The sequence below is a fragment of the Hemiscyllium ocellatum genome, chromosome 14 (assembly GCF_020745735.1).
Source record: "Hemiscyllium ocellatum isolate sHemOce1 chromosome 14, sHemOce1.pat.X.cur, whole genome shotgun sequence".
NCBI lineage: Eukaryota > Metazoa > Chordata > Chondrichthyes > Orectolobiformes > Hemiscylliidae > Hemiscyllium > Hemiscyllium ocellatum.
The window spans coordinates 68130544-68157317 of NC_083414.1; the positions used below are offsets into that span (position 1 = coordinate 68130544).

A 26774-nucleotide genomic window follows, 5' to 3' on the forward strand; every position below is an offset into this window, starting at 1 on the left:
CAGACAGAACCACAACAACGAGCACCTGAGCTACAAATTAGATTAGATTACTTACAGTGTGGAAACAGGCCCTTCGGCCCAACAAGTCCACACCGACCCGCTGAAGCGCAACCCACCCATACCCCTACATTTACCCCTTACCTAACATGGGCAATTTAGCATGGCCAATTCACCTGGCCCGCACATCTTTGTGACTGTGGGAGGAAACCGGAGCACCCGGAGGAAACCCACACAGACACGGGGAGAACGTGCAAACTCCACACAGTCAGTTGCCTGAGTCGGGAATTGAACCTGGGTCTCTGGTGCTGTGAGGCAGCAGTGCTAACCACTGTGCCACTGTGCTGCCCCACAAACTCTGAAGACAAGAATTGGGTACAGCATGCATTCTTGCATTGTAAAATAGTTGTTGGTCATCATGCCAGTATTTGTTTTACACTATGGAAGTGAATTGCATCCTCTATTTGTTTGGTTTGTATTCACTCTTGTATTCACTCTTTTATTCACCTCTAAATAAAAGCTCACCTTTGAAATTATTTGATTGCTTGCCTGTGCATGATGTTCTCTTCCAGACAATAAGATACAGGTCTACAATGGACACTGGGTGATGGGGACTCAGAGAAGATGGTCAGATTTTACTAAAGACAGGTAAACTGTATGGCCTGGTGTAAAATAGTGATGAATGAGAGAGATTGGGATTGTACTTGTGCGGGGGTGTCAACCAAGTCGATATGTGACCTTATAGCTGCTGTGCCATTTTGCTGCCAGTGAAGGACAACAATAAAATGCCAAAGCTTGATTGTAGCCTTTTAAAGATGGTATGGATGGCAGGGATGTTGGTCTTTTGGTAGATATGAGTGATGAGCTGTTCTCAGAATGGTGGATTGCAAAATGGGGGTAGAATTGGGTGAAAGGAGTGGCAGGGGATGTGACATGTAGCTAATCAGGCAAGTTTGTTAAGATGCAGTGAGACAGCTCACTCAACCTCGCACCAAAATCCTCCAGGAAACTCATGACACATAGCCAAAAAAATTCATCATATTCAGTCCTTGCTTTTTTATGCCCTTATGACCTACACAGAAATGGCCTAGCATGTCTTAACATAGACTTGTTTGCCTTTGAAGATTACATTATTGAAATGACACAGTTTACCTAAGAATGACCAGCATTAATGTACAATCTCATGGACAAGTTTGCATGTGTTCAGGCTACCATTGATGATCTATTTGAGATATTGCAGCTGGATTTCAGCAGATGTAACTTACTGAGTCTGCTCTGTTCAAATGTGAGAAAAATGCAATGTTGCAGTCTGAAATCATTGGTGTTGCAATGGGTTTGATACCTTGTGGATCATAAGAATATATAGATCCTGTATTCAGGGAGAACAATTAATGATGGTGCATCTGTTTCAGTGGTATAAGAAATGTCAGGTGTCAGTCCTGTGAAATTGTATTGACATATATGATAGATACAGGCAATATATGGGATGTCAAAAGAAGCAGTGATGATGTCACACAAACCAGTTTTTATCTTTATGTTGTTTCAGAAAAGTAAAGTAATGGAATCAACTGATGTTTGAAAATAGAAAATGCTTCTTTAGTATAGAAAACACTATTGTTATTGTTTTAAACTGAATTTTGCCGTGTAATAGTTTCCTTAGATTGGAACTGCTCCTTCTGTACCTTTTAATTCTCCTTTATTTAGTTTTAAGCTGTCCTGGACTTTTGTAAACTGCTCTTATTTGAAAGAGGGAGAGAGTGGTTGAGTACAATCAGTCCTTTTGTTTTGAATATAGTTTTAACTTCAGCTCTGAACTTGGACACTCAGATAGATGACTCTTAAGAAAAGTAATTTTCTTAACTACCATGGTGATGCCACCTTTTGAGTCTTTGTTATTCACAAACTAGTTGCCATGAGTAGCTTTCATTTCCCACATAAATTATGATGCGGTTATGGTTCTCTATATGTTAGTCTATTTATCATATACCAGAGAGAGTTAGGTTCTTGTTGAGACAGATTTCTTAATGCTTACTGATTTACGGTACATTGTACTTACATAGAAAGGTACAGCATAGGAACAGGCCCTTTGGCCGACAATGTTATGCCGAACATTACACCAAGTTAAACCAATCCCTTCTACCTGCCCTTGGTGCACATTCCTTCATTCCTTGTTTATTATGTGCATAGCTTTAGAGTAAAGGGAAGACCTTTTAGAATGGAAATAAGGAGAAACTTCTTCAGCCAAAGAGTGGCGAATCTATGGAATTCATTGCTACAGAAGGCTGTGGAGGTCAGATCGTTGAGTATATTTAAGATTGAGATAGATAGGTTCTTGAGTATCAAGAGAGAAAGCAGGAGAATGGGGTTGAGAAAGCCATGACTGAATGGTGGAGCAGACTTGATGGGCTGAATGGCCTAATTTCTGCTCCTATGTCTTCTGATCTCATCTAAAAGCCCCTTAACATGTCCCTACCATATCTGCCTCCACCAATATCTTGGCACAGCATGCTAGGCATGTACCACTCTCTGTGTAAAAAACTTGCCCCTCATATCTCCTTTGAACTTTCTACCTTTTACTTTAAATGCATGTTTTCTGGTATTAGCTTTCTCAATTCTGGGGAAAAGATTCTGACTGTCAGTCCTACATGTGCCTCTCATAATTTTATCAACTTATATCAGGTCTCCCTCAGCCTCCACCAGAGAAAACAACCCAAGTTTGTCTAGCCTCTCCTTATAGCACACCCTCTAATCCAGGTAGCATCCTGGTAAATCTCTGCTGCACTCTCTCCCAAGTCTCCGCATCCTTCCTGTAGTGTGGTGACCAGAATTGAACACAATACTGTAAGTGCGGTCTAACCAAACTTTCATGAATCTGCAACATCACTTCATGACAATTGTACTCAATGCCCGAACCAATAAAGGCAAGAATGCCACACACCGTCTTTACCAATCTATCTACTTGTATGGCGACATTTAGGAAGCTATGGACTAGGACCCCAAGATCTCTCTGTTAAGGGTCCTGCCATAACTGTATAAAACTACATAATTGACTTTTTAAAAATATCAATTCACTGGATGTGGACATCACTAGCTATTTATTGCCATCCCTAATTGCCCAGAGGGTAGTTAAGAGTCAACCACATTGCTTTGAGTCTGAAAACACATGTAGGCCAGACCAGGTAAGGATGACAGATTTCCTTCTTAGGAAGGCATTAGTGAACCAAATGTTTTTTTTGACGATCGATTTCATGGCCATCATTATGCAGTTAATTCCAAATTTTTAATTGAATCCAAATTCTATTATCTGTCAAAGTGGGGTTCAAACCCAGGTTCCCTAATCATTACCAGAGTCTCTTGATTAATAGTCTAAAACTAATGCCACTAGGTCACTGACTAACTACATTGATTCTGTGACACAGAGAGTGAGTCAAAGAGAGAGGTGAGTACTAGAACATGCCTATCAGTCTGTCTGAAATATATAATATAATACATGGTGAATAATACTTAGATTGTGTGTAATCCAACTGAAAATCTTAATCAATAAAGAGGTGCAAATAGCAGAAAAAAGTAATCTTTTCACTTCTGAGCTTTCTATATGATTTATGACATGAGTTTATAAATCTTAGTGGTGTGAGGAAGTATTTTTGGCTGCTGACAGCAAGGCGAGATGAGAATACTTATGAGATTCTTTCACACTGGGCTTGAACATTGTTGAATGACCAGCTGCTCAGGAAACATTAGAAGATTGACAATGGGAAACCATTTCCCTAAATTGATAGTGCACTGATGGTACGAAAAGATATACAAAGCAACTGTGTGAAAAAAGGAAGAAAATTTATTTCACCATAATATCAAAAGAAAGGAGGTTTTGAAAAGGAGGAAAAGGAGAATAAATAAGTGTAACAGTAGTATCTTAAAACTCTGCAATAAAAAGTTTTATAATGTAAATAATTTTAAACAAGTGGTTTACCATGGGAAGAATTATTTGCATTCTTATCAAGTATTATGAACTGGCAGGTAACTAGGTATTGTGCTCATTATGATTAGATTAGATTACTTACAGTGTGGAAACAGGCCCTTCGGCCCAACAAGTCCATACCGACCCTCCGAACAGTAACTCATACAGACCCATTCCCCTACATTTACCCCTTCACCTGACACTATGAGCAATTTAGCATGGGCCAATTCACCTAACCCGCACATCTTTGGACTGTGGGAGGAAACTGGAGCACCTGGAGGAAATCCACGCAGACATGGGGAGAATGTGCAAACTCCACACAGACAGATGCCTGAGGTGGGAATTGAACCCGAGTCTCTGGTGCTGTGAGGCAGCAGTGGTCACCACTGTGCTACCGTACCGACTGATTATTTATCAGTCATGCAAATTTTCAGTCATTTTAAATTAATAGTACTGAATGTGTGCTGGCTTACAGTGATTCATGCTGCAAAGGTTATGGTAAATTTGAAATTATACTCTAGGTCTTGAACTACATGGGAGTTATGCCATTGATGAGTTGACAATAGTTCACTGTTTCACATAAAGATGTTTTCAGTACTGGGAAGGATAGATACTATCCAGGCATAATGCATATTATATAGCATGTTATTTAACATAATATGATGCTATGTAATAAAGCTCTTCAGCAACAGATTTATCTTTGATGGCTAGATGTGTGGCAATCACCTCAAATCTTAGTTGAGAATAAATCAAAACTAAAACACTAATGGGACATCAGACTTGACCAATCTTACTGAATCCTTTAAAACAGACACAGAAGGAGCAGACAAGGGTATAGTACTCAATGTAACATACTTAGACTCACCACATATTAGATTTCAAAATAAGGTGTCATGGAATAAATAACAGAATCAATTGGAAGCTCTTTATAGAACAGAAATCAGACAGTAGGTGTTAAGGTTAGCTAATTAGATTCACAGAAGGATTGCTGCTGTGTTGCTCTTCTCAATTCACATAAATGTAAAAACTCAAAATTGACAGAACATACTAAATTGAGAGTTCAGTCACTTCTACAGTTCAGTTACTGTAAAACAGCAATAAAATACAAAACATAATAAAGTTGCAGAAATGGAGTGGACTTTGCAAAATAATTATGTAGAAGTAATTTTGATGAGTTTCATTTTGGTAGGAAGAATTAGGTGGCATATATTTCTTGGATAATATAAGCCTAAATAAGTAGAGGAACAAGCAAGCCATTGGTCCAAATGCATAATTTGAAAGTAGGTTAATACACCAATTAATAAAACCAAAAACCAAAGAGAGTCAACAGGTGAAGAAATTAGGTAAAACATATATTGAACTTAAGAATATTATGTACTACTCTGATTTGGTTATTATACAAAGGATATTGATTCATAAAGATGATAATTTTTTTTAAAACCGTAACTGACAGGATATGTTTATCAGAAAAGTCTGAACAGGCAGGACATAAAGCTAAGTACTTTGGATGCTGGAAATCTGAAATGAAAATAAAAAATGCCAAAGAAGCTCAGCAAGTCTGGCAGCATCTGTGGAAACAGAAACTGAGAACACTTTGAGTCCAATGCGACTCATCTTTGGAAGTGAAAGACATTGAAAAAGTAGTTTTTATGCTGCTGATAAAGAGTGGAGAAGGAACAAAAAAAAACAGAGGTGCCCAAAGTCAAAGGCAAAGAGAGTGCTAATGTTAATAGAAGAAAAATATAGATGAAACATTAAAGGAGAAAATAGGTTGCGTTACCAGGAGTAAATCCATGCAAACAAGACAGAGGGAGGGTTGGTGGTCAAGCAGAAGTGGGAGCAAATATTATAATCAACACTGAGGACAGACTTCATGGCTGGAAGTTGTTGAATTCAGTGTTAAGTGTTGCAGCCTGTAAAGTGCCTAAGTAGAAAATGGAATGTGGGTCATTTAGTAGGCCTGGGTCAGAAATTTTAGAAAAAGAGCAAAATGGTGAATTAAAATGGCAAATGAGTGGAAAGTTAGGTCATTCTTGTGGACAGACTGGAAATGTTCTGCAAAGTGGTCAATTAGTCTGCATCTGGTCTTGATACTGTAGAGGAGACTGTATTGCGAGCAGTGAATAAAATAGAGTAGATCGAAAGATTAGAAATACGTTATTGCTTCACATCAAAGGTACTTGGAACCTTGGATAATGAGAAGGGAGGAGATAAATGGGTTAATATTACACTTTATGCGATTATGTAGAAGGTTCCTTTGGTTGGGGCTAAAGAAGCAATGGGTATGACAGAGGAATTAGTCAGTCTGTTGCAGAGGGAACGGTACCTTTGGGATGCTGTCAAGTGAGGTGAGGGGAAGACAGATTTGGTTTAAGCATCCTGGTGGCAGGAGTCATGGAGAATGATTCCTTCAGTGAAGGGATGAGAGTGGAAAACCAAGAGATCAGAATTGTACTGGCAAGGAGAAGAATTGGTGAGGATGGATGAGTAGGCAATGAGACAGACATGGCTGAGGTCCCTATCAATCATGGTGTGAGGAATCAGAGATAGAGACTGTAGAGAGAGAGAGAGAGAGAGAGAGAGAGAGAGAAACAGGTATTCTTTAGTTGAGGAAAAAATGAAGACACATTCTAGTGCTGTATTTTCTAGCTAATGGGATTCATAACAAAACAAATGAATTGTTAGAGTACATTAAAGTCAATAAATATGATCTGATAGCTCATTTGAAAACATTGCTTCAGAATGTTAGTCCTGAATATTGAGAGGTGTATGACATTGAACAAGAATAGGAAGCTAGTTAAAGGTAAAGGTGTAGTACTCTTAATCAAAGAGGCCACTGGTGCAATACTTTGTCATGACTTTTGTTCAGGAGATAGGACACAGAAACTGTTAGGGTAAAGATAAGGAATAGCAATGGAAAGGAGTCACAAATGGGTGTGGTCTGTAGGTCTGCTAAATGTAAGAAGATCATAAGATACATGAGCCAAAGTACCACTTCTGCCTGCCATTCAATGAACATGGCTGATCTGATCATTCTCAACTCCCTATTCCTACTTTTCCCATAACCCATTATTCCTTTAATATTAGAAATCTGTTGATATCAGCCTTGAGTACACTTAATGACCCAGTCTCAACAGTGCTCTACACTAAAAAATATCCACACATTCAATACTGTCAGAGAAAAAGTTTCCTCCTCATCTCAGTCTTTAAATGGGTGACTGCTTACACAGATGCTGCTCTCTGGTCCTAGATCTCCCAAATGGGACAACAATTTCCTGCAACTCCTATATTAAGCCCTCTAAGAATCTTATATGTACGTTTCAATAAGGTCTCTTCTTATTCTCCTAAATTCCAATGAGCACAAACCCAGCTTACTCAACCTCGCCTCATAGGAAATGTTCCATGCCCAGGATCAATATACTGAACCTTCTCAAGACTGTCTCCAACGACAGTATATCTTTCCTTACATAAGAGGACCAAAACGTCTCACCGTATTCCAGCTGTGGTCTGACCAGTGCCTTATATAGTTTTATAAGATCTCCCAACTTTCATATGCCATTCTCTTTGAAATAAACAATTCCACTTGTTATTGTGTGCTTGGGATTAAAAGAATGCAATAATCACAGCTGATTTAAATCTACATCTTAATTGGAAAAATGAGGTTGGCAATTGTAGCCTATATGAGGAGTTCCTGGAATTCTTTCCAAAAGATTGGAATATTTTCAAGATAGCTTCTTCAAGCAGCATTGTCGGGAAACAACCAGAGGGCAGGTTATATTAAGTATTGTGCAAAAGTATGATTAATTAATGATCTCAAAGGAAAGGCACTCCTAGGCAGCAGTGACCACAGTATTGTTTTACATCCTGTTTGGTGGCCCATAAGATGTAAGAGTTGAGGTAGATTATTCAGTCAACTGAGAATGTGCTGTCACTCAATAATACCATGGCTGATCTGATAATTCTAATCTCCCCTCGCCTGCCTTTTCCCATAATCCTCGATTTCATTCCTGGTTAAATATATTCAAGGCTGAGATAGACCTATAAGAGACTCAGTCTCAACAGTCCTCCACAGACACATTACCCTCAGAGATAAAATTCAAACACATCTCGGTTTTAAATGTGGGACACCGCATTCTGAGGCTGAACCCTGTGGTAACTATATGGGCATAAAAACTGAGCTAGCTGAAGTAAACTGAGTCACCAATTTAGAAGACAGATCAATGAAGAACCAATAGTAAATGTTTAAGGATATTTCAGAATACACAGAATTACTATATTGCTATTCAAAAGAATAATTCCAGGGAAGGATCTTTATAAATGCTTATCTAAAGAATCAGTCTTCATGGTGGAAGACACCAATAACATGCCAGAACTTCAAGAGAGTCAGGGGAGGAGCTGAGTACAGTAGCCACCATGAGGGAGAAGCTGTCAGGGAAGCTGAAAGATCTGAAGGTGGATAAAATACTCAGACCAAATGCGCGACACGCATAATTCTGAAGGAGATAGTGGAGGAGATTGTAGAGGCATTGGTAAACAACTTTCAGGAATCACTGGAGTCAGGGAACGTCCCAGAGGACTAGGAAATGGCTAATATGACTCCCCTGTTTAAGAAGGGAGAGAAGCAGAAGACTGCAAATTATAGACTAGTTAGCCTGACCTTAGTCATTGGAAGGGTTTAGAGTCCATTTTTAAGGATGAGATTGTAGAGTATTTAGAAGTGCAGGGTAAAATAGGGCTTAGTCAGAATGGCTTTGTTCATGCCTGACAAATCTGTTAGAATTTTTGCAGAGGCAATGAGCAAAGGAAAGCCATTGGATATGATAAGTTTCAATTTCCAGAAGATCTTTCACAAGGTGCCACACAAGAGGCTGCTAAATAAGATAACAGCAAAGGGCAAAGTTAGGGCAAAGTAATGGCATTGATTTACTGACTGGCTGAAGGCAGAGCGTGGGAATAAAAGGGTGGCAACCCGTGACTGGAGTCAAGGAAGGTCCCAGAGGACTAGAAAATAGTTGAGTTCTACAGGGGTCAGTGCTGGGACCTCAACTATTTATGTTATACATTAATGATCTGGCTGAAAGAACTGAAGGCATTGTTGAAGAAGCAAGGAGGCTGCAGAAAGATTTGGACTGGATAGAGTAGCAAAAAAATGGCAGATGGAATACAACGCAGGGAAGTGTGAAGTTTTGCACTTTGGTAGGAAGAATAGAGGCAAACGTTATTTTCTAAATGGGGAAAGGCTTTGAAAATCTGAAGCACAAAGGGACTTAGGAGTGTAGTTCAAGATTCTCTGAAGCTTAACACACAGGTTAAGTCAACAGTTAGGAAAGCAAATGGCAGCATCATTGTAAATTTCTTTTGCACTCTTTCCAGTTTAATAACATCCTTTCTATAACAAGGTGACCAAATCTGAACACAATACTCTAAGTGCGGCCTCGCCAACATCCTGTACAAGTGCAACATAACTTCCCAACTTCTATACTCAATACACTGACTGATGAAGGCCAGTGTGCCAAAAGCCTTCTTCACTGCCCTGTCTACCCATAACTCTACTTTCAGAGAAGTGTGCACCTGAACTCCAAGGTCCCTCTGTTTCATTACACTCCTTAAGGCCCTACCATTCACCGTGGAACTCCTACCTTGGTTTGAATTTCCCAAATGCAACACCTCACACTTGAACTCCATTGGCCATTTCTCAGCCCACTTCTCCAGCCTATCAAGATCCTGTTGCAATTTCTGATAACTTTCCTCACTGTCCATGATATCACCTATGTTAGTGTCATCTGCAAAACTTACTAATCATGGTTTGAACATTCCCATCTAAATCATTGATAACAAAAAGCACTGGACCCAGCACCGATCCGAGGCACACCACTAGTCACAGACCTTCAGTCTGACAAGCATCCTTCCACTATTACCCTCTGTTTCCTACCATCAAACCAATTGTATATTCAATTTGCCAGCTCTCCCTGGATTCCATGTGATATCTTAACCTTCCAGAGCAGCCTACCATACGGAACCTTATCAAAGGCCTTAGTGAAATCCATATAGACTAAGTCTAATGCCTTGCCCACGTCAACCTTCCTGGTCACTTTATCAAAGAACTCTTAACAAATTTGTAAAGCATGATCTCCTATGAACAAAGCCATACTGACTACTCCTAATCAAGGTCCTGTATGGTGGTCATGTCTAGAAGATTAAGTCACATAGGACACACAGTGAGATGTTAAATTGAATACAAATTGGCTTGGTCATAAAAGACAGGGAGTAGTAGTGCAGAGGTGCTTTTCTGACTGGAGGTTTGCAACCAATGATGTTTCAAGGATCAGTGCAGGGACCTCTGTTGTTTGTACTACACATATATAAATGATTTGAACGAAAGTGTTGGTGGCCTGATTAGTAAGTTTCAAACAACATTATATTGCTGTGATTAGTGAGGAAGGTTGACGGGATATAGGCCAGTCAGAAAATTGCTTATCTAAATGGCAGATGGAATTTAATCTGGATGCATGTGAGGTCAAATGCAAGAGGAAAATATACAGTAAATGGCAGGATCCTGAGTAGTGGTGATATACAGTGGGACCTTGGGGTGCAAGTCCATAGCTCCCTGAAAATGACAACATAAGTGGATAAGATGTAGATAGGAAGATGGCATGCTCGTCTTCATTGGCTGGGGCATTGAGTTTAAAAGTTGGCATGTCAAGTTGCAGCTGCATAAAGCTTTAGTTAGGACATATTTGGAGTGTTGTGTGCAGTTCTGATCGCTGTACTATACAAAGGATGTGAAATCTTTAGAGGGGGTGCAAAAGACGGTCGTCAAGATGTCACCTGAATCAGAGTGTATTAACTATCAGGAAAGGTTGGACAACTTGGATTGTTTTCATTACAGAGTTGGAGGTTGAGAAGTGACCTCCAAATTCACACATATTTCTTCCTAACATCCATATCCCATGCATTCACTCACTCAGTAGCTCTACTTCTTAAATTTTCCTTACTCACTCACCACTTGGCCCTGAACTAACTCAGACATTGCCTGCTTCCCACTCATCCCATACTTACTTACCTCCTTCTCTCCAGCACCCCCTCTCCCTGTCCCAACCTGTCCTTTCATTTCCAATCATTATCAGTCCTTCCCATTGCATTCATTCAGTCCCTCTTTCCCTCCCAATCCAAAGCCACCTATTGATCCCTTCCTCTTTCTCCAAGCTGTCCACTACCTAGCTTTCTCCACCTTGTTCAGACTTGGCTCCTTGTCTCTGCCTCTCTAAGTGAGTGGATGTGGTTCCTCCTGCACGGGCAGCAATGGATCTTGTTGCTCCCTCATAGGGGTTACGAACTTGGGCCCTGGAAACTCAAACCTAAGTGGGTTGGGGAGTGCTGCCTCTTCTACTTAAATTCCTGAGTTAGCTGAATTAGAATTAGTGTAATACAGCAACCTCTGCTCAGCACAGAATATGGCTGAGGTCATGTATAGCTGGAATGTTCCTTTCTGTTGGGGTACAGTTTCTGTGTCAGTTAACAGGGCCTCAGATGGTGATAAATGAAAGAAAGAGAGACTGACTGGCAGCTTCCCAGGTCAAGTAGAATTGCAAAATAAAATTAAAACGATGGAATTTCATGACTGAATGTCAGAGTTCCAAAAAAAAGTGAAAAACTCTCATTCCTGCTTTAAGATGGTGTATTGAGTGCAAATCAAATGTACTACTTTGTCCTGCATGATGCTAAGTTTCTTGAGTGTTGTTAGAGTTGCATTAATTCAGGTAAGTGGACAACATTCTATCACACTTCTGATTTTCACCATGTATTTTGGGGAAAGTTTGTCAGAGTCATGAGATGAGTGACTTAAATCAGAACTCTGAGACTCTAATCCATTATTAAATTCACAGTATTCAACTGCTGAACACTAAGGGGATACGTTTAGAATATTTTCTTGTTAGATATAGTCAATACCTGATACCTTTGTAGCAGGGTTTATATTAGTCCAAGTCCAAGCTTGATTGTGATGCAGGTCTTATGTAATGCAGACAAGGATTCCTGAACAAATCTTGAATATAAAACTGATTTTAAATGACAGTCACCAACTGCTTTGATATTGATTGCTCTCAATACTCTGATCAGCCATGTTGCTTAAATGAGCTGAATGCAGGGAGCTAAATATAAATTTACAACCTTGCAACTCCTGGCTGGAGAGCTGTCAATGAAATAATCAAACTTGACTTAAGTCTTCAGTTCAGATATAGTTCCTAATCAAGCCTATCATTTAAGCGGTTATCCAGAATGTTAATTACAATGCTGACTTTGAATGGATTACTTTCTGGGAGAATCACTGAACTGCGAAAAATCACTGTAAAAAAAAAGTATACAGACAGCCATCAGTGAGACTACTGGACAGAATGACACTAATTATTCTGTACCATCACAATAATACATCTATCTTTTATTCTGCAGGAAGAAGGGACAGATTTATATCAATGTATTTGGCTCATCAATGTATAAGGGATATTCTCCAGTGAATGTTTAAAAAAAATCGTGCTTCACTATTGTCACACATTTTGGAAAAAATATTAAATTATATCAGAAAGACAGATCGTAGGCAGAGTAAAAGAAAAATGCTGAATAATTACTGGGAGAAAAAAATAGTGACAATCTTCAATGAAGAACCTTCCCAGAACTCAAAAAATATAATCATCCGTTCAAAATTAGGAAAGATTTGAAATCAAACTGATGGAGTACAAATTCCAATCTCTTGAAAGAGGCCATTCTTAAGATTGTTATAAAAAGATTGAATGAAGAAATTAGAATAAATATTTCATGGAAAACCATTTAAACTTTAAATACTTTATCACAATCTGCTGTTTTGGCAGAGTGGATGACACTTTTAACAAAAGGAACAGTGCTATCCCTTGATTTTGTTGTATGTCGCCTGACTTCCAATTTTATTGGAAATTCTGGCTGCAGAAAACTTGATCAGCATATTTTCACTATTAAACCATTCCTTTCTCAGATAATGAGCTCCTTCATAAATTGAAATATAAATTGGGTGGCAAGGTGGAACAGTGGTTAGCATTGCTACCTCAACACCAGGGACCTGTGTTTGATTCCAGCTTGTCTGTGTGAGTTTGCATGTTCTCCCTGTGTCTTTGTGGGTTTCCACCACATGCTCCAGCTTCCTCACACAATCCAAAGATGTGATTCTAGATGAATTGACTATTTAAAAATTGTCCCATAGTGTCCACGGCTATGAAGTCTGGGTTGATTAGCCATGGTAAATGCAGGGTTATGGGATGGGGTGGGTCTGGGTGGGATGCTCTTTGGAGGATTGGTGCAGATTCAACTGTCCAAATGGCCTTGATCTGCACTGTTGGCATTCCAATCTTTGTGCCAACAAATTATTTTGATGTGTGGCCTCCCGGCGAGATGTAGTGATCTTTGGGCCTCCTGCAGCAGCTTCCCAATGTGGCATGTTGCTGGTAGGGTGTGGAGCTGGGTCCATTGGGGACTGGAAGCTAACTGTGCCACTGTGGTCTGCTGTACTGAACTCATTTTTGTAATGCTAGACATTTTATTTCTGCATTGTCTAAAATCTTGTAATAAAAGTAGCTGTGGTATTTTTGTACCTAAGTTAGTGCTGTAATTGGCGATATTTAAACTTTTCACTATACACATTGAGTATATGTGACAATAAAGGCTGTTCTATTCTATTCTATTCGTCATGGGTTAATCCCCCACTTATGAGAAGAAACAAATCAAAAATTGTGAAGCATTCTTGTACTGTTACACTATAACAAAATCAAAATTATGTGGGCTGAACAGGCTTCCACAAAATTTAAGTCATCATGAGTGATTCCCTTACGATTTTTTGTGGCTATCACAGTGGGCATTACTACCAACTAAAACAATGTACAGATCTAGGCAGAGAGTGTTTGCAACACTGATGCTTGACTTTGAACTCGCTGCATTATCTCTGCCTTCAGTTTGAAAGTCTACTCACAACAGATTGCTTTTTCCAGTGAAATGAACAATCACTTTATGTAAGTCTGATTGCAGGCATAGTTAAGTTTTTTTCTTCTATTGGAATGACCTCCATGCTTTGCTTTGCTTTCTGTGTTTGCATCATCATCATCTAGTATCATGCAGGCCCCTTGGAAATAAATTGGTGAGGTGAAGGCCACTTTTTCTGCACAATAGAGAGTGTTAGACCCATATCTAGCAGAAAAAATAGACCAGTCAGGACAATCCTTTAATGGATACACAATAAGCTTTGCAGTAATTCTGATAAAAAGTACAACTAACAGATATATGAACATGGGGTGAGAATGAGAATCACATCCACCATATAGATCCTATCCATTAGCTAATACAAGTTTGCTCATCATTTTTTCCAGTGAGCAAGCTAATCTCCTGACGGAGCCAAAAAAAGAAAAACAAATTGTGACCAATTTCAAGGAAAAAAGTCTTTGACAACTTAATGCAATGAAATATATTCTACGAGACCATATTTATCAATGAAATAGCACATAAGTGTTACTAATGTAATTTTAATACCTTGCAATACTGCTAATTATTTCATGATACTATTTGAGTCACAGTGTATAATATACAAACAACACCAGCACTCCCAAGTAGCAGGCTAGAAGAGCAAGTAGTTGATTATAAGGCTTATGAGGTTTTGTGGGCTATAAAAACAAAAAAGAGTGTTGTTTGGGCTGTATGAGAGTTGACTCAGATACATTAGCGAGTGCCTCAGTTGCCCTCACTTGCTAAAATGTGTTTGCTTCTCTTTCCCATCTTTAAAAGCCTTTTAAGAATTTATCTTTAACCAAACCTTTAGCCACCCTTCCTAAACACTTTGATTCCTGGTTCTAATACCTTCTCACTACAGTTATTTTCAAATTGTGACAGGATGCTTCTTTATGTTATATATTGCAATGTGTAAAATAACTACACATTGTAACATTCGTACAGGCAACTCCTTGGAAAAGTGAAAATGCCTCAGATGATAAAATAGTAGACGTTAGGTAACGAAGTCAAACAAAGAAGTCAGTCTCCACTTCTGCATTAAATTCATTCAATCTTCTTCATGGTATTAGTAAGGAGATTCAATTTTCACAGCATGAGCATATATTAATTATTTCAAAGGAATGTCATTCAACTCAAATATAGTTGGTGAACTACACAGTGCAATTATCTTCAACCTGTTATGATTCACCATTTTCCTGAAGAAACATCAATCCATTTCTAAATTTCATTTTATGTTGGGTAGGGCAGGGTTATTCATCTTCTTTAGGAATCACTCAGTAGAAAAAAGATTAAAAGTTAATTATGGTCAAGGGACACTTTTTAATCCAGCTTTAACTCAACGATCCAGTATAATCCCCACGTTCCTCATTTAATTGTTCTTATTTTCAGAGTTCTATTATGCGTTTCTGCATCCAGGTGTCTAGTTCATGTTGCTTGCTCACTTTATGAAGATGTGTTCCCTAATATCATTCTTTTTTGAATGGTAGAATAGGCTTTATGAACAAAATGGCCTCTTCTTGTTCCTATTGCCTACATTCCTTTGACCCTTTTATAATCTCTGAATGGAGTGAAATCTTCACATTAGTTGTTGAGATAAGATGAAAGTCTACAATCTTAGTTTCCATTGATTTTTATTTCAACAAAGGTTAAACTCCACTCATAAGATTATGCTTCCTCAGTGACCACAATCTGCAGCCTACCTGGCATAATTACATCAGGGAAGCCCAGCTTGCGAGTGATAGCCACACCCCGGTTAAAAATCACAGGATTCTCTCTGCGAATGTGATCCATGTCACCTCGGAGTAGTTGCAGAGAGATGATCATTCCTATGAAACAAAAAAACACACAACATTCAACCATTAAGTGGATTGAGGTACATTTCCAGATAAGTTTTGTTAGAGGTGGCACAAAGCTCAATTGATTTATTAAAATCATGCAAAAGGTCAATGACTTATGCTTAGTTCTGGAACCTAGTTTAAAATGTATGATAACTTTAACATTTCAAAGAAGGGTAATCTCTCTTCTGTTTTTCTCTTTCCCTTCCCTTAAAGTGCAGTATATGAATACCAATACTTCTTAGGCATCTCACCTACGAGATTGCCTTGAGGAGTAAGCCAAGGTGAAGGTCGTCAGCCAACTAATTAATACAAAACAAGTGGAACAATTCAGCCCTTTTCTCAAAACATTGAGACCTATGATTTTATCAGTAGAGGTCAATTATAATCTCTTCCTCCCAGAAGCATTACACTCATTTTGGTTGTAGGTGCTGGTTTTCAAAACAGAAAACCAGCATCTTGGGGTGACACGGTGGCTCAGTGGTAAGCACTATTGTCTTACAGCACCAGGGACCCAGATTCGATTCCAGCCTCGGGCGACTGTCTGTATGGAGTTTGCATATTTCCCAGTGACTGCGTGGGTTTCCTCCGGGTACCTTCCACAATCCAAAGATGTGCAGGTTAGGTGAACTGGCCATGCTAAATTGCTCATAGTGTTCAAAGGTGTGTAAGTTAGGTGCACTCAGGATAAATGTAGAGTAATGGGAAACGATTGGGTGGGGTGCTCTTCGGAGGGTTGGTGTGGACTTGTTGGGCCTGTTCCCACACTGTAGGGATTCTATTCTATAAAAATGTCTTTTCTGTGTCTTCGGGCATTATTACATATCACATATTGATGCCATTCTAAGTGGCTTAACAACTTGACTGAAGCAATAATATTATAAAACATATTTTGCTTCCCATTACAGCAGAAGTCACAGAAAACATAAATGTTAAGGCAGAGGTTTATGGTTCTATTATGCTTGAATGTTGTGGTCCTTTAATATAACGATTAACATGAAATATATACAATTGCTACTTGCAATTCCTCAGGCAAGTAAATTCTTTAAATTTCGCTCAAATCAGACAAATTAATTTATGAGAAATGGCATTAAAGGTCACACTGAATCATAAATAGCAATTAGATAAATATCCAACATCTGCTGTTCAGAATTCCATTAAAGATGACTGCAATGTCAGTCCTCATTTTGGCATTGCCTGAAGCTGTTACAGTTTGGACGGTTTCACATACTTGGAAGCCAACTTAGTCTGGGACATATAGCTACCTTTTCAAATTACAAGATTTTCCTTTGAACTGCTGATAACACCTTGAAACAGATTTATAATTACAATAGTATTTGAGGTTGAGAGGCATAGGATGCCCATTTCAGACCATTAAGCAAAATAAATGTCCCATGTTAATTAAAGGGACAAATTCAGTAGCACCTCAATGGTTCAGTCATTATGATGTAACTTATAGACCAGATATGTGTCAGCTTCAACACTGGGCCCATATTCAATTTACTGAGAATAGCTATGTGGTAAATGGGTATAAAATTGTCCTCAGTACTTTGGAAGCAGTGGGTAGTTGGCCAAAGTTCTTGATCCTGATCAGGCTTAAGGGACTTTTGTTGAAAGTGCATATCAGCAGACACTGAATAGGGTGGGTTTGGCTGTAAAGTCCTGCAAAGTCAAGTAAAATATCAATTCACTCAATCTGAGTTCTTCCAGGAAGCATGGGCAATGCTGTAGATGATGGCAAAATTCTTTGAAGCAGTAGTCCATTAAGAGATAATGGTTGAGGTTTCCTCCATTGGAGCAAGACACTTCCTTTACTTATTGCCAGAGCAAGAAGTAGTGGAAGGATTTGAATATTTACAGAAGATTAGAGTGATACCCTTTTCAATTCTAGCAATTGCAAGCCTATCCTGTCCAATCTTTCGTCAAAAGGCAACCTGCTCATTCCACCTATTAGTCCAGCAAGCTTTCTCAGATTTGAACATAGAACATAGAACAGTACAGCACAGAACAGGCCCTTCAGCCCACGATGTTGTGCCGACCATCGATCCTCATGTAAGGTAAACCTAATGTATGAATCCTCAAATTTCTGTGACCATATGCATGTCTAGCAGTCTCTTAAATATCCCCAATGACCTCGTTTCCACAACTGCTGCTGGCAACGCATTCCATGCTCTCACAACTCTCTGTGTAAAGAACCCGCCTCTGACATTCCCGCTATACTTTCCGCCAAACAGCTAAAAACTATGACCCTTTGTGTTCACAATTTCTGCCCTGGGAAAAAGTCTCTGGCTATCAACTCTATCTATGCCTCTCATTATCTTGTACAACTCAGTTAGGTCCCCTCTCTTCCTTCTTTTTTCCAATGAAAAAGTCCGAGCTCAGTCAACCTCTCTTCGTAAGATAAGCCCTCCATTCCAGGCAGCATCCTGGAAAACCTCCTCTGAACCCACTCCAAAACATCCACATCTTTCCTATAATAGGGTGACCAGAACTGGACACAATATTCCAAGTGCGGTCTAACCAAAGTTTTATAGAGCTGCAACAAGATCTCACGGCTCTTAAACTCAATCCCCCTGTTAATGAAAGCCAAAACACCATATGCTTTCTTAACAACTCTGTCCCCTTGAGTGGCAATTTTAAGGGATCTATGTACCTGCACACTGCCAAGAATCCCGTCTTTAATCCTGTACTCAACTTTCAAGTTCGATCTTCCAAAGTGCATCACTTCGCATTTATCCAGGTTGAACTCCATCTGCCACCTCTCAGACCATCTCTGCATCCTGCCAATGTCACGCTGCAGCCTACAACAGTCCTCTATATTGTCAACGACACCTCCAACCTTTGTGTCATCTGCAAACTTGCTAACCCATCCTTCAATATTATTCTTACAGCATGTGCTTTTAGTTTGGCAATAAGTTTGATGTGGAATGTTGTCAAGTGTCTTTGGGAAATCTAAGTTCAGTACATACATGAGTTATCCACAGCACATTACTTGGAGAATAATAGAGTCAGAGAGTCTTTCAGCATGAAGACAGGACCATCGACCCAATTGGTCCATGCCGACCAAAATGTTTATTCTTGCTAACACCATTTCTCTGAACTTGGCCTATATCCTACTAAACCTTTTCTATCCATATGTTTGTCCAAATGCCTTTGAAATGTTGTTAATGTATACATCGCAACCACTTCTGCGGGCAGCTCATTCCATTTGTGTACCACCCTCTGCGTAAAATAAACGTTTCTCCTTAGGTTCCCTTTTATTCTTTTCCCTCTTACCTTAAACTGATACGCTCTAGTCCTCAATTCTCCAACCCTGGGAAAAAGACAAAGTGCATTCACCCTATCCATGCCTCTCATGATCTTAAACAATTCTATAAGGTCCCCCCTCAGTCTACTATAATCTAAAGAACAAAGTCCAGGTTTGTCCAACTGCTCCCTATAATTCAATCCCTTGAGTGTTGGCAACATCCTTGTAAATTTCTTCTGCACTCTTTCCAGTTTCATAACATCTTTCTATAGCAAGGTGACAAAAACTGAACACAATACTCCAAGTGCAGTCTCACCAATGTCCTGTACAAGTGCAATATAACTTCTCAATGTCTATACTCAATGCCCTGACTAATGAAGGCCAGTGTGCCAAAACTCTTCTTCACTGCCCTGTCTACCTGTGACTCCATTTTAAGAGAAGTGTGCACCTGAACTCCAAGGTCCCTCTGTTCCACTACACTCCTTAAGGCCCTACCATTCACCATGAAACTCCTACCTCAATTTGACTTTCCAAAATGCAACACCTCACACTTATCTATATTAAACACCATTGACCATTTCTCAGCCCAATTCTCCTGCTGATCAAGATCTTGCCGCAATTTCTGACGACCTTGCTCACTGTCCACGATACCGCCTACATTAATGTCATCTACAAAACTTACCAATCATACCTTGTACGCTCTCATCCAAACCTTTGACGTAAACAACAATCAACGTTGAGTCCAGCACCAACGCCTGAGACACACCTCTAGTCACAGGCCTTCAGTCCAACAAGCATCCTTCCAATTTTACCCTCTGTTTCCTATCACCAAGCTGACTGTGTATCTAATTTGCCAGCTTTCCCTGGATTCCATGCGATCTAACCTTCAGGAGCAGCCTACCATATGGAACCTTATCAAAGGCTTTACTGAAATCCATATACTATGTCTACCGCCCTGTCTTTGTCAACCTTCCTGGTCATTTCATCAAAGAACTCTAACAAATTTGTGAGGCATGATCTCCATGCAAAAAGCTACGCTGACTACTCCTAATCAAACCCTTCCTTTCCAAATGTACATCTTATCCTTCAGAATGTTCTCAACTAACTAACCCAACACAGATGTTAGGTTTACTGGTCCATAGTTCCCAGGTTTATCTTTGCAGCCCTTCTTGAACAAGGGCACAACATTCGCTACCCTCCAGTCTTCTGGGACCTCAGCTATGGCTAATGATGACTCCAATATATCAGCCAGGGCCCCTACAATTTCTTCTTCGGCCTCTTGCAGTGTTCTTGGATATATTTGGTTAGGACCAGGAGATTTATCCACCTTCATACATTCTAATATATTCAACACCTCCTACACCGTGGTATGAACTATCCCCAAGAGATCACCAAATGTCTCCAAGTCTTCATGTCTTTCTCCACGGTAAACACAGAGGAGAAATATTCATTGAGGACTTGCCCATCTCCTGTGGTTTCACATGTACATGTCCACTTTGTTCCTTGAGGGGTCCTATTCTCTCTCTAGTTATTCTTTACCATTTAATATACTTTGGATTCTCCACAATCTTGTCAGCCAAGCTATCTTGTGCCCCCTTTTCGCCCTCCTGATTTCCTTCTTTAGTAAACTCCAGCATCCCCTTTACACCTCCAGGGATTCCTTTGAGCCCAGCTGCCTCCTTTTTACTGGTCAAAGCATCAATATCTCTTGTCATCCAAGGTTCTTCAAAGAACATCAATAAATTGGTTAAACATGATTTCACTTAAACAACAGACAATTATGATTATGCTTGAAGGTCCTGAAATTTTCTATGCAACCTTTGCTATTTCCAATTTAATAGAACTTCCAAGAATCTAGAGAATCTTGAAATTTTAACACTAATGCATCAACCATTGTATTGGCACTCCTTTTAAGATGCGACTTTATGAGTTCCTCCCTCCCTCCATTTCCTGATTTACAGCTATTTCTGAAATGTTACTTGCATCCTATAAAACAAAGACCAATGCACAATACCTGTTTAATTTAGTTGCCATCTTCATATTGTCCTTATTGTATCCCCAGATATACTGTTTACAGAATTAACATGTACTTTGTTGTCTTGCTGCTTTTTAAAATATCTACATGAATTCTCTTTATTGTTTTATATTCAATGGGAATATCAATATATAAAGCAACAGTTGGAACAACTATTGTCATGAGAAGTCACAACTACAATTTGGACAGGCACAGCACCCCAATCAATCAAAAGCATAAAATAGACAACGTTCAAGTAAGATGCACAAAATGTCTTGCCAAGCTACATGATTAGATAATGAATATAGTCAAAGTATATATTCGCCATGGTAAATATCAAAGAATGTATTGGCACAGTAGTACCAACAGAAGCTTTTGCCATTTTACAGATTATATTTGTTAGTCTTTACACTACTAGTATCGCAGTCCACATTAAAATATTTAAAGTTCCCTGTTATAACTCTACATAATTTATGCACCTCTGATTTCCTGGCAATTTTTTTGTTTTATATTTGTCCTTGTCATTTGACAGCCTACCAAACATTCTTTGTCACATAACATTAGCTGTTATTTTGTGGTTCTAACCAAACATGTTCTATCTTGATCATTATAGGACCCTATTCAATTGGCATACTCCAACTGACCAAATGACAAATAACTCAGCACTAATCTAGTCATTGGAATTGGTTATGACAAGGACATACATGGCTCTACAAGATGACTTATGCCTAATATTAATGATTTGGATGCCAAAGTTGGGAGAGCTATCCCACAGACTTCTCAAGCAATTGCCTGACATAGCCATATTCACAGAATTACATCTTTCAATCAACATGCCAGATGGTACATCAACATCCTTGTCCTCTTTTCCGCTGGCAGGACAGAGTGACCAATCACAGTAGCAATATAGTGGTACAACATTTGGAAGTGAGAAGCTGTGGATACCTTCGACTTCGACTCTGGATCCCATGAAATCTCACGTCATCAGGTTATGGAAATCAAATTTACTATCTTCTGTCCTCTCTCAGCTGATGAATCAGTTCTCCCCTACATTGATTACCACTTGGAAGCAGTGAAGATAGCAAGAAAACAGAATATGCTGTGGATGGGCGAATCTTGATATCTGCTACCAATAGTGGTTTAGTAACACCACTTCTGACCAAACTGGCTGAAACCTGAAGGACATAGTTGCCTGTTGAGCCTACATGGTAAACAATCTCATCCTTAACAATGTACCTGGCATTAATGAATTATTTCATGTCGGTTTTGATGGGAATGACCACTGAACAGTCCTTATGGAGTCAATGTCTCATTTTTAAATGGAGGATGTTCTCCATTTTGCATTACTATTGTACTAAATGGAATAAATCAGATTTTGCAGATAGGCATTCAGGAGGAACTGTGGGTCATCAGCAGTAGCAGAGTAGAACTCCATCAAAATCTGCAACCTCATGATCCACTATAATACCCACTCTACCACTGGCAGTGAACCACCTAACGAACCCTGGCTCAGTGAAGAGAGTAGGAATGGATGCTGGGAGTAGTACTAAAGGTGAAAGTGAAGACTACAGATGCTGGAGATCAGAGTTGAAAATGTGTTGCTGGAAAAGCGCAGCAAGTCAGGCAGCATCCAAGGAGCAGGAGAATCGACGTTTTGGGCTTGAGCCCTTCTTCAGGTTCCTGAAGAAGGGCTCATGCCCGAAACGTCAATTCTCCTACTCCATGGATGCTGCCTGACCTGCTGCGCTTTTCCAGCAACACATTTTCAGTAGAACTAAAAGTGCCAACCTAGTGAACCTAATGAACTGAAGCAATATGCTGTAAACAAATTGGCTGTAAACAAAGGAAATTAATTCCATGACCAACTGATCAGATCAAATATTTGCAGTCCTGCCAGACCAGTTGTGAATGACAGTGGGCAAGTAAACAGCTGTGCTCAGTCCCTGAATAAACTCTGCCCAATAATACCAGAACACAGATCCTGAGTGGAAAAGACAATGATGAGTGTTCACAACCATCTTCAGCCATGAGTGCCAAATGGGTGGTCTATCGTGGCCTCCTCTTGAAGTTCACCTCAGACATAGGTCTTTAGCCAATTTCAGTCATTAACTGTATTGATATAGGTGCACATTTTTGGGTTAAACTTTGTAAAAGGGATATAAAACTACATGTGCATTGCAGAAAGTGAATAGAAAACACATAGCCACTTAGTTAATTAGGAATCAGTTAAAATCCATTGCAGGAGTATCAGAAATGAAAGTCTTAGTTACTTTGGGAAAGCAATAATTTATGTTAGGAAGCTGTTTCCCGAGAAAAAGAGAGACAGAAAAGCTTAGCAAGCAGTTGTGAAGTTTGTAGCCTCAGCAGTTAAAGGGAACTAGAAATTCCAGCAATTCAGGGAGACCGAGAATTTGTGATTGGAAAAAATTCAACAAGAGCCGAGTCTTAAGCTGGAAAGGCAATTGCATATATGGTAAAGCAACTTGCCAAAACTAAAATCTCTAAGCATATCACGAGTCAAGGACCAGATTCAAGAAACTAAGAAAGGAAGTTCTGGGATCTATGGGAAAGACAGACCAACAAGCACTGGACTATCATATATGTTTGTGATTTCTGAGAGGATTTGTAGCTGAGGTTGAAGTCCAGGTTTGGGTTGGATAGGTGGGAGGAACCAAGGACACAATCACCAGACAGCACCAACTTGATCAGCAAAGACAACATTCTCAAACTACTAGACCTATGCCTCACCACCCACTTCACATTCAATAACACGATCTACAAACAAATCAACAGAACAACCATTGGGATCCAACCCAAACTTTGGGTCCGCTACATGGATGACACCTTTGTGATTACAAAAGGAAACAAATTAGAGGAAACCTACAACATCATCAACAATATCCTTATTACCATAAAATTCACAAAGGAGAACGACAACAGACACCCATTCCTAGATGTCACAGTAGAATAAACAGTTAATGGAGTACTTCAGACCAGATAATTAACTACAGAAGCAATCACCCAACATCCACAAACGGAGTTGCATCAGGACATTATTTCAACGAATCACAACAACCCGGAACTGCGAGCAGCAGAAGAAAAATACCTATACGGTGTATTCAGGAAGAACTGGTACTCAATAAACACAGTCCGTCGATTTCTCAACAACGAACCCAAACAAGCAGACACAACGTGCTCAGAAACTTAGCCACATACCCTTACATTAAAGACATCTCTGAAATGACTTTCAGACTACTCAGAACCCTTGGCATCATGGTAGCCCACAAACCTACCAATGTGCTTAAACAGCGGCTATTGAACCTAAAGGACCCTATACAAACCACCAGCAAAGCAAATGTAATTTACAAAATACCATGCAAGGACTGTAATAAACACCACACTGGACAAACAGGTAGAAAACTAGCCACCAGGATACATGAACACCAACTAGCCATCAAAAGATATTACCCACTATTACTAGTATCCTTATATATAGATGAGGAAGGACACCACTTTGTCTGGGACAACACATCCATCATAGGGCAACTAAACAGAGACATGCACGGGAATTCTTAGAGGCCTGATATTCTAATCGGAACTCCATCAATAAACACATCAATTTGGACTCTATCTACCATTATCTGAGAAAAAGAACCAGAAATGACAACACCCACCTTAAGAAACCAAGACACATAAATAGAAAGCAGGACATAACACCGGCACTTCACCAGAGGCTCACTGATGATGTTACCTTTTAAGGTGATGAAAAATTTGAAAACAAACCTTCCACCTCAGCAAACAAATTTACAATGTGAATATCATATATGTTGCTAGGTAGCGAAGGTTTGAATTATGAAAACGAAGTTGGATAGGCTGGGACTTTTTTTACTGGAGTGTAGGAGGTTGAGAAGTGACCTGATAGAAGTTTATAAAATAATGAGGGGTGCAGACAAAGTTAGTGGTAATTGTCTTTTCCCTAAGATGGGGATTTCAAGACTAGGGGGTACATTTTTAATGTGAGAGGTGAGAGATTTAAAAAAAGCTTTTACACAAGTGCATGATTTGCGCATGGAATGAACTTTTTGAGGAAGTGGCTGAAGAGTCTATAATTAAAAGCCATTTAGATATCTTGAATAAAAAGGTTTGGAGGGATATGAGCCAGGAGTAGGCAGGTGTAACTAGTTTAAATGTGGGATTATGATTTGCTTGGACTGATTGGACTGAAAGGTCTATTTCCATGCTATATGGCTCTATGAGTGTATGTCTCAACTGATGAAATGTGAATTATTAGTCTTTATTGTCCATTAAACAATGCCAGTTTTTATTTTACGTCAATGATAACCCTTTTTGCCAATATGTGTATTGCTCAAATAGAATTTTCTTCTTCTTAGGCTTAATATGGAGTCTAAATTCCTACACAGAGCTGGTGGAAAGATAAACTGCAGGGAGGCTGCAAAGAGCTATAAGAGGTTCACACAGCGGGCAAGAAGATAATCAAACAAGTTTAATGTGGCAATGTATAAATAACAGAAAACTAGAATATTTTCCCAAAGGTATGAAACTTGACCAATGAAACCTGGGTGTGCTTGTGAATGAATATGGCAAGTTAGCTACATGTACAGCAAGCAATTAGGAAGGCAAATGGCATGAAGTACAAGACCAAAGAAGTGCTGCTACAACTGCAAAAAGCATTTGCGAGGCCAAGTTTGGAATACTGAATGCATTATTGATCTCCATATTAAAGGCATGTCAGACTAACACTGGAGGTAGTATAGTGAGGGTTCACTAAATTGGCCCCGAGGTTATCCTATGATGATTTAATGAAACCAATCCAGAGCTTAGAAAAATTGAGTTACAATCTCATAAAAACAAAATTTGTTGGGCACTTGAGAGGGGAGACACTGAGCTTGGTTCCATTCATTGTGGAATCTAAAACACAGGGTCACAGTCTCAGAATAAGGTCCAATAAGTTAGAATTAAGGTGATGAGAAATTACTTCACGAGTGGCACGGTGGCACAGCAGTTAGCACTGCTGCCTCACAGCACCAGAGACCCGGGTTCAATTCCTGCCTCAGGCGACTGTCTGTGTGGAGTTTGCACATTCTCCCCGTGTCTGCGTGGGTTTTCTCTGGGTGCTCTGGTTTCCTCTCACAAAAATGTGCAGGTTAGGTGAATTGGCCAAGCTAAATTGCCTGTAGTGTTAGGTGTAGGGGTCTGTGTGGATGGCGGGTCGGTGTGGACTTGTTGGGCCGAAAGGGAAGGGGTCATTTGTCCATCATGCCTCTACTGGCTTGTTGAACGAGCATCATTACCTAGTGTTAATTTCCTGAACATTCCCAATGTCCTTACACATTACTTATATCTCAGTAATATCCAATGCCTTCTTGAATGCTTCAGTTGAGCTTGCCTCCAATATACTTCCAGGGTAGCACATTGGATACCCTAACTACTTTGAATGAAAGCATTTCTCCTCACTTCATCCTTGTTTCTTTTGCAGATCACTTTATAACTATGCCCTCTTCATAGAATACCTACGGTGTTGAAGCAGGCCATTCAGACAATTAATTCTGCATCTCTCCTCCAAAGAGCATCCCACCCATTCCTGTAACATTGTTTTTCCCACGGCTAAACCACCTAATCTACACACCCCTGGACATTATGGACAATTTAGCATAGCCAATCCATGCAACCTGCACATTTGGC

At 39.5% G+C, this 26774-nt stretch overlaps 1 protein-coding gene across 1 annotated transcript in view; it reads right to left on the reverse strand.

Annotated features, from left to right (window-relative positions):
• dock3 (dedicator of cytokinesis 3) overlaps positions 1-26774 on the reverse strand; it is a 721249-nt gene that overhangs the window by 323509 nt on the left and 370966 nt on the right. The window contains exon 14 of the mRNA XM_060835046.1: positions 15676-15801. Coding sequence (XP_060691029.1) covers positions 15676-15801 — 126 coding nt within the window. The remainder of the gene's footprint in view (positions 1-15675; positions 15802-26774) is intronic.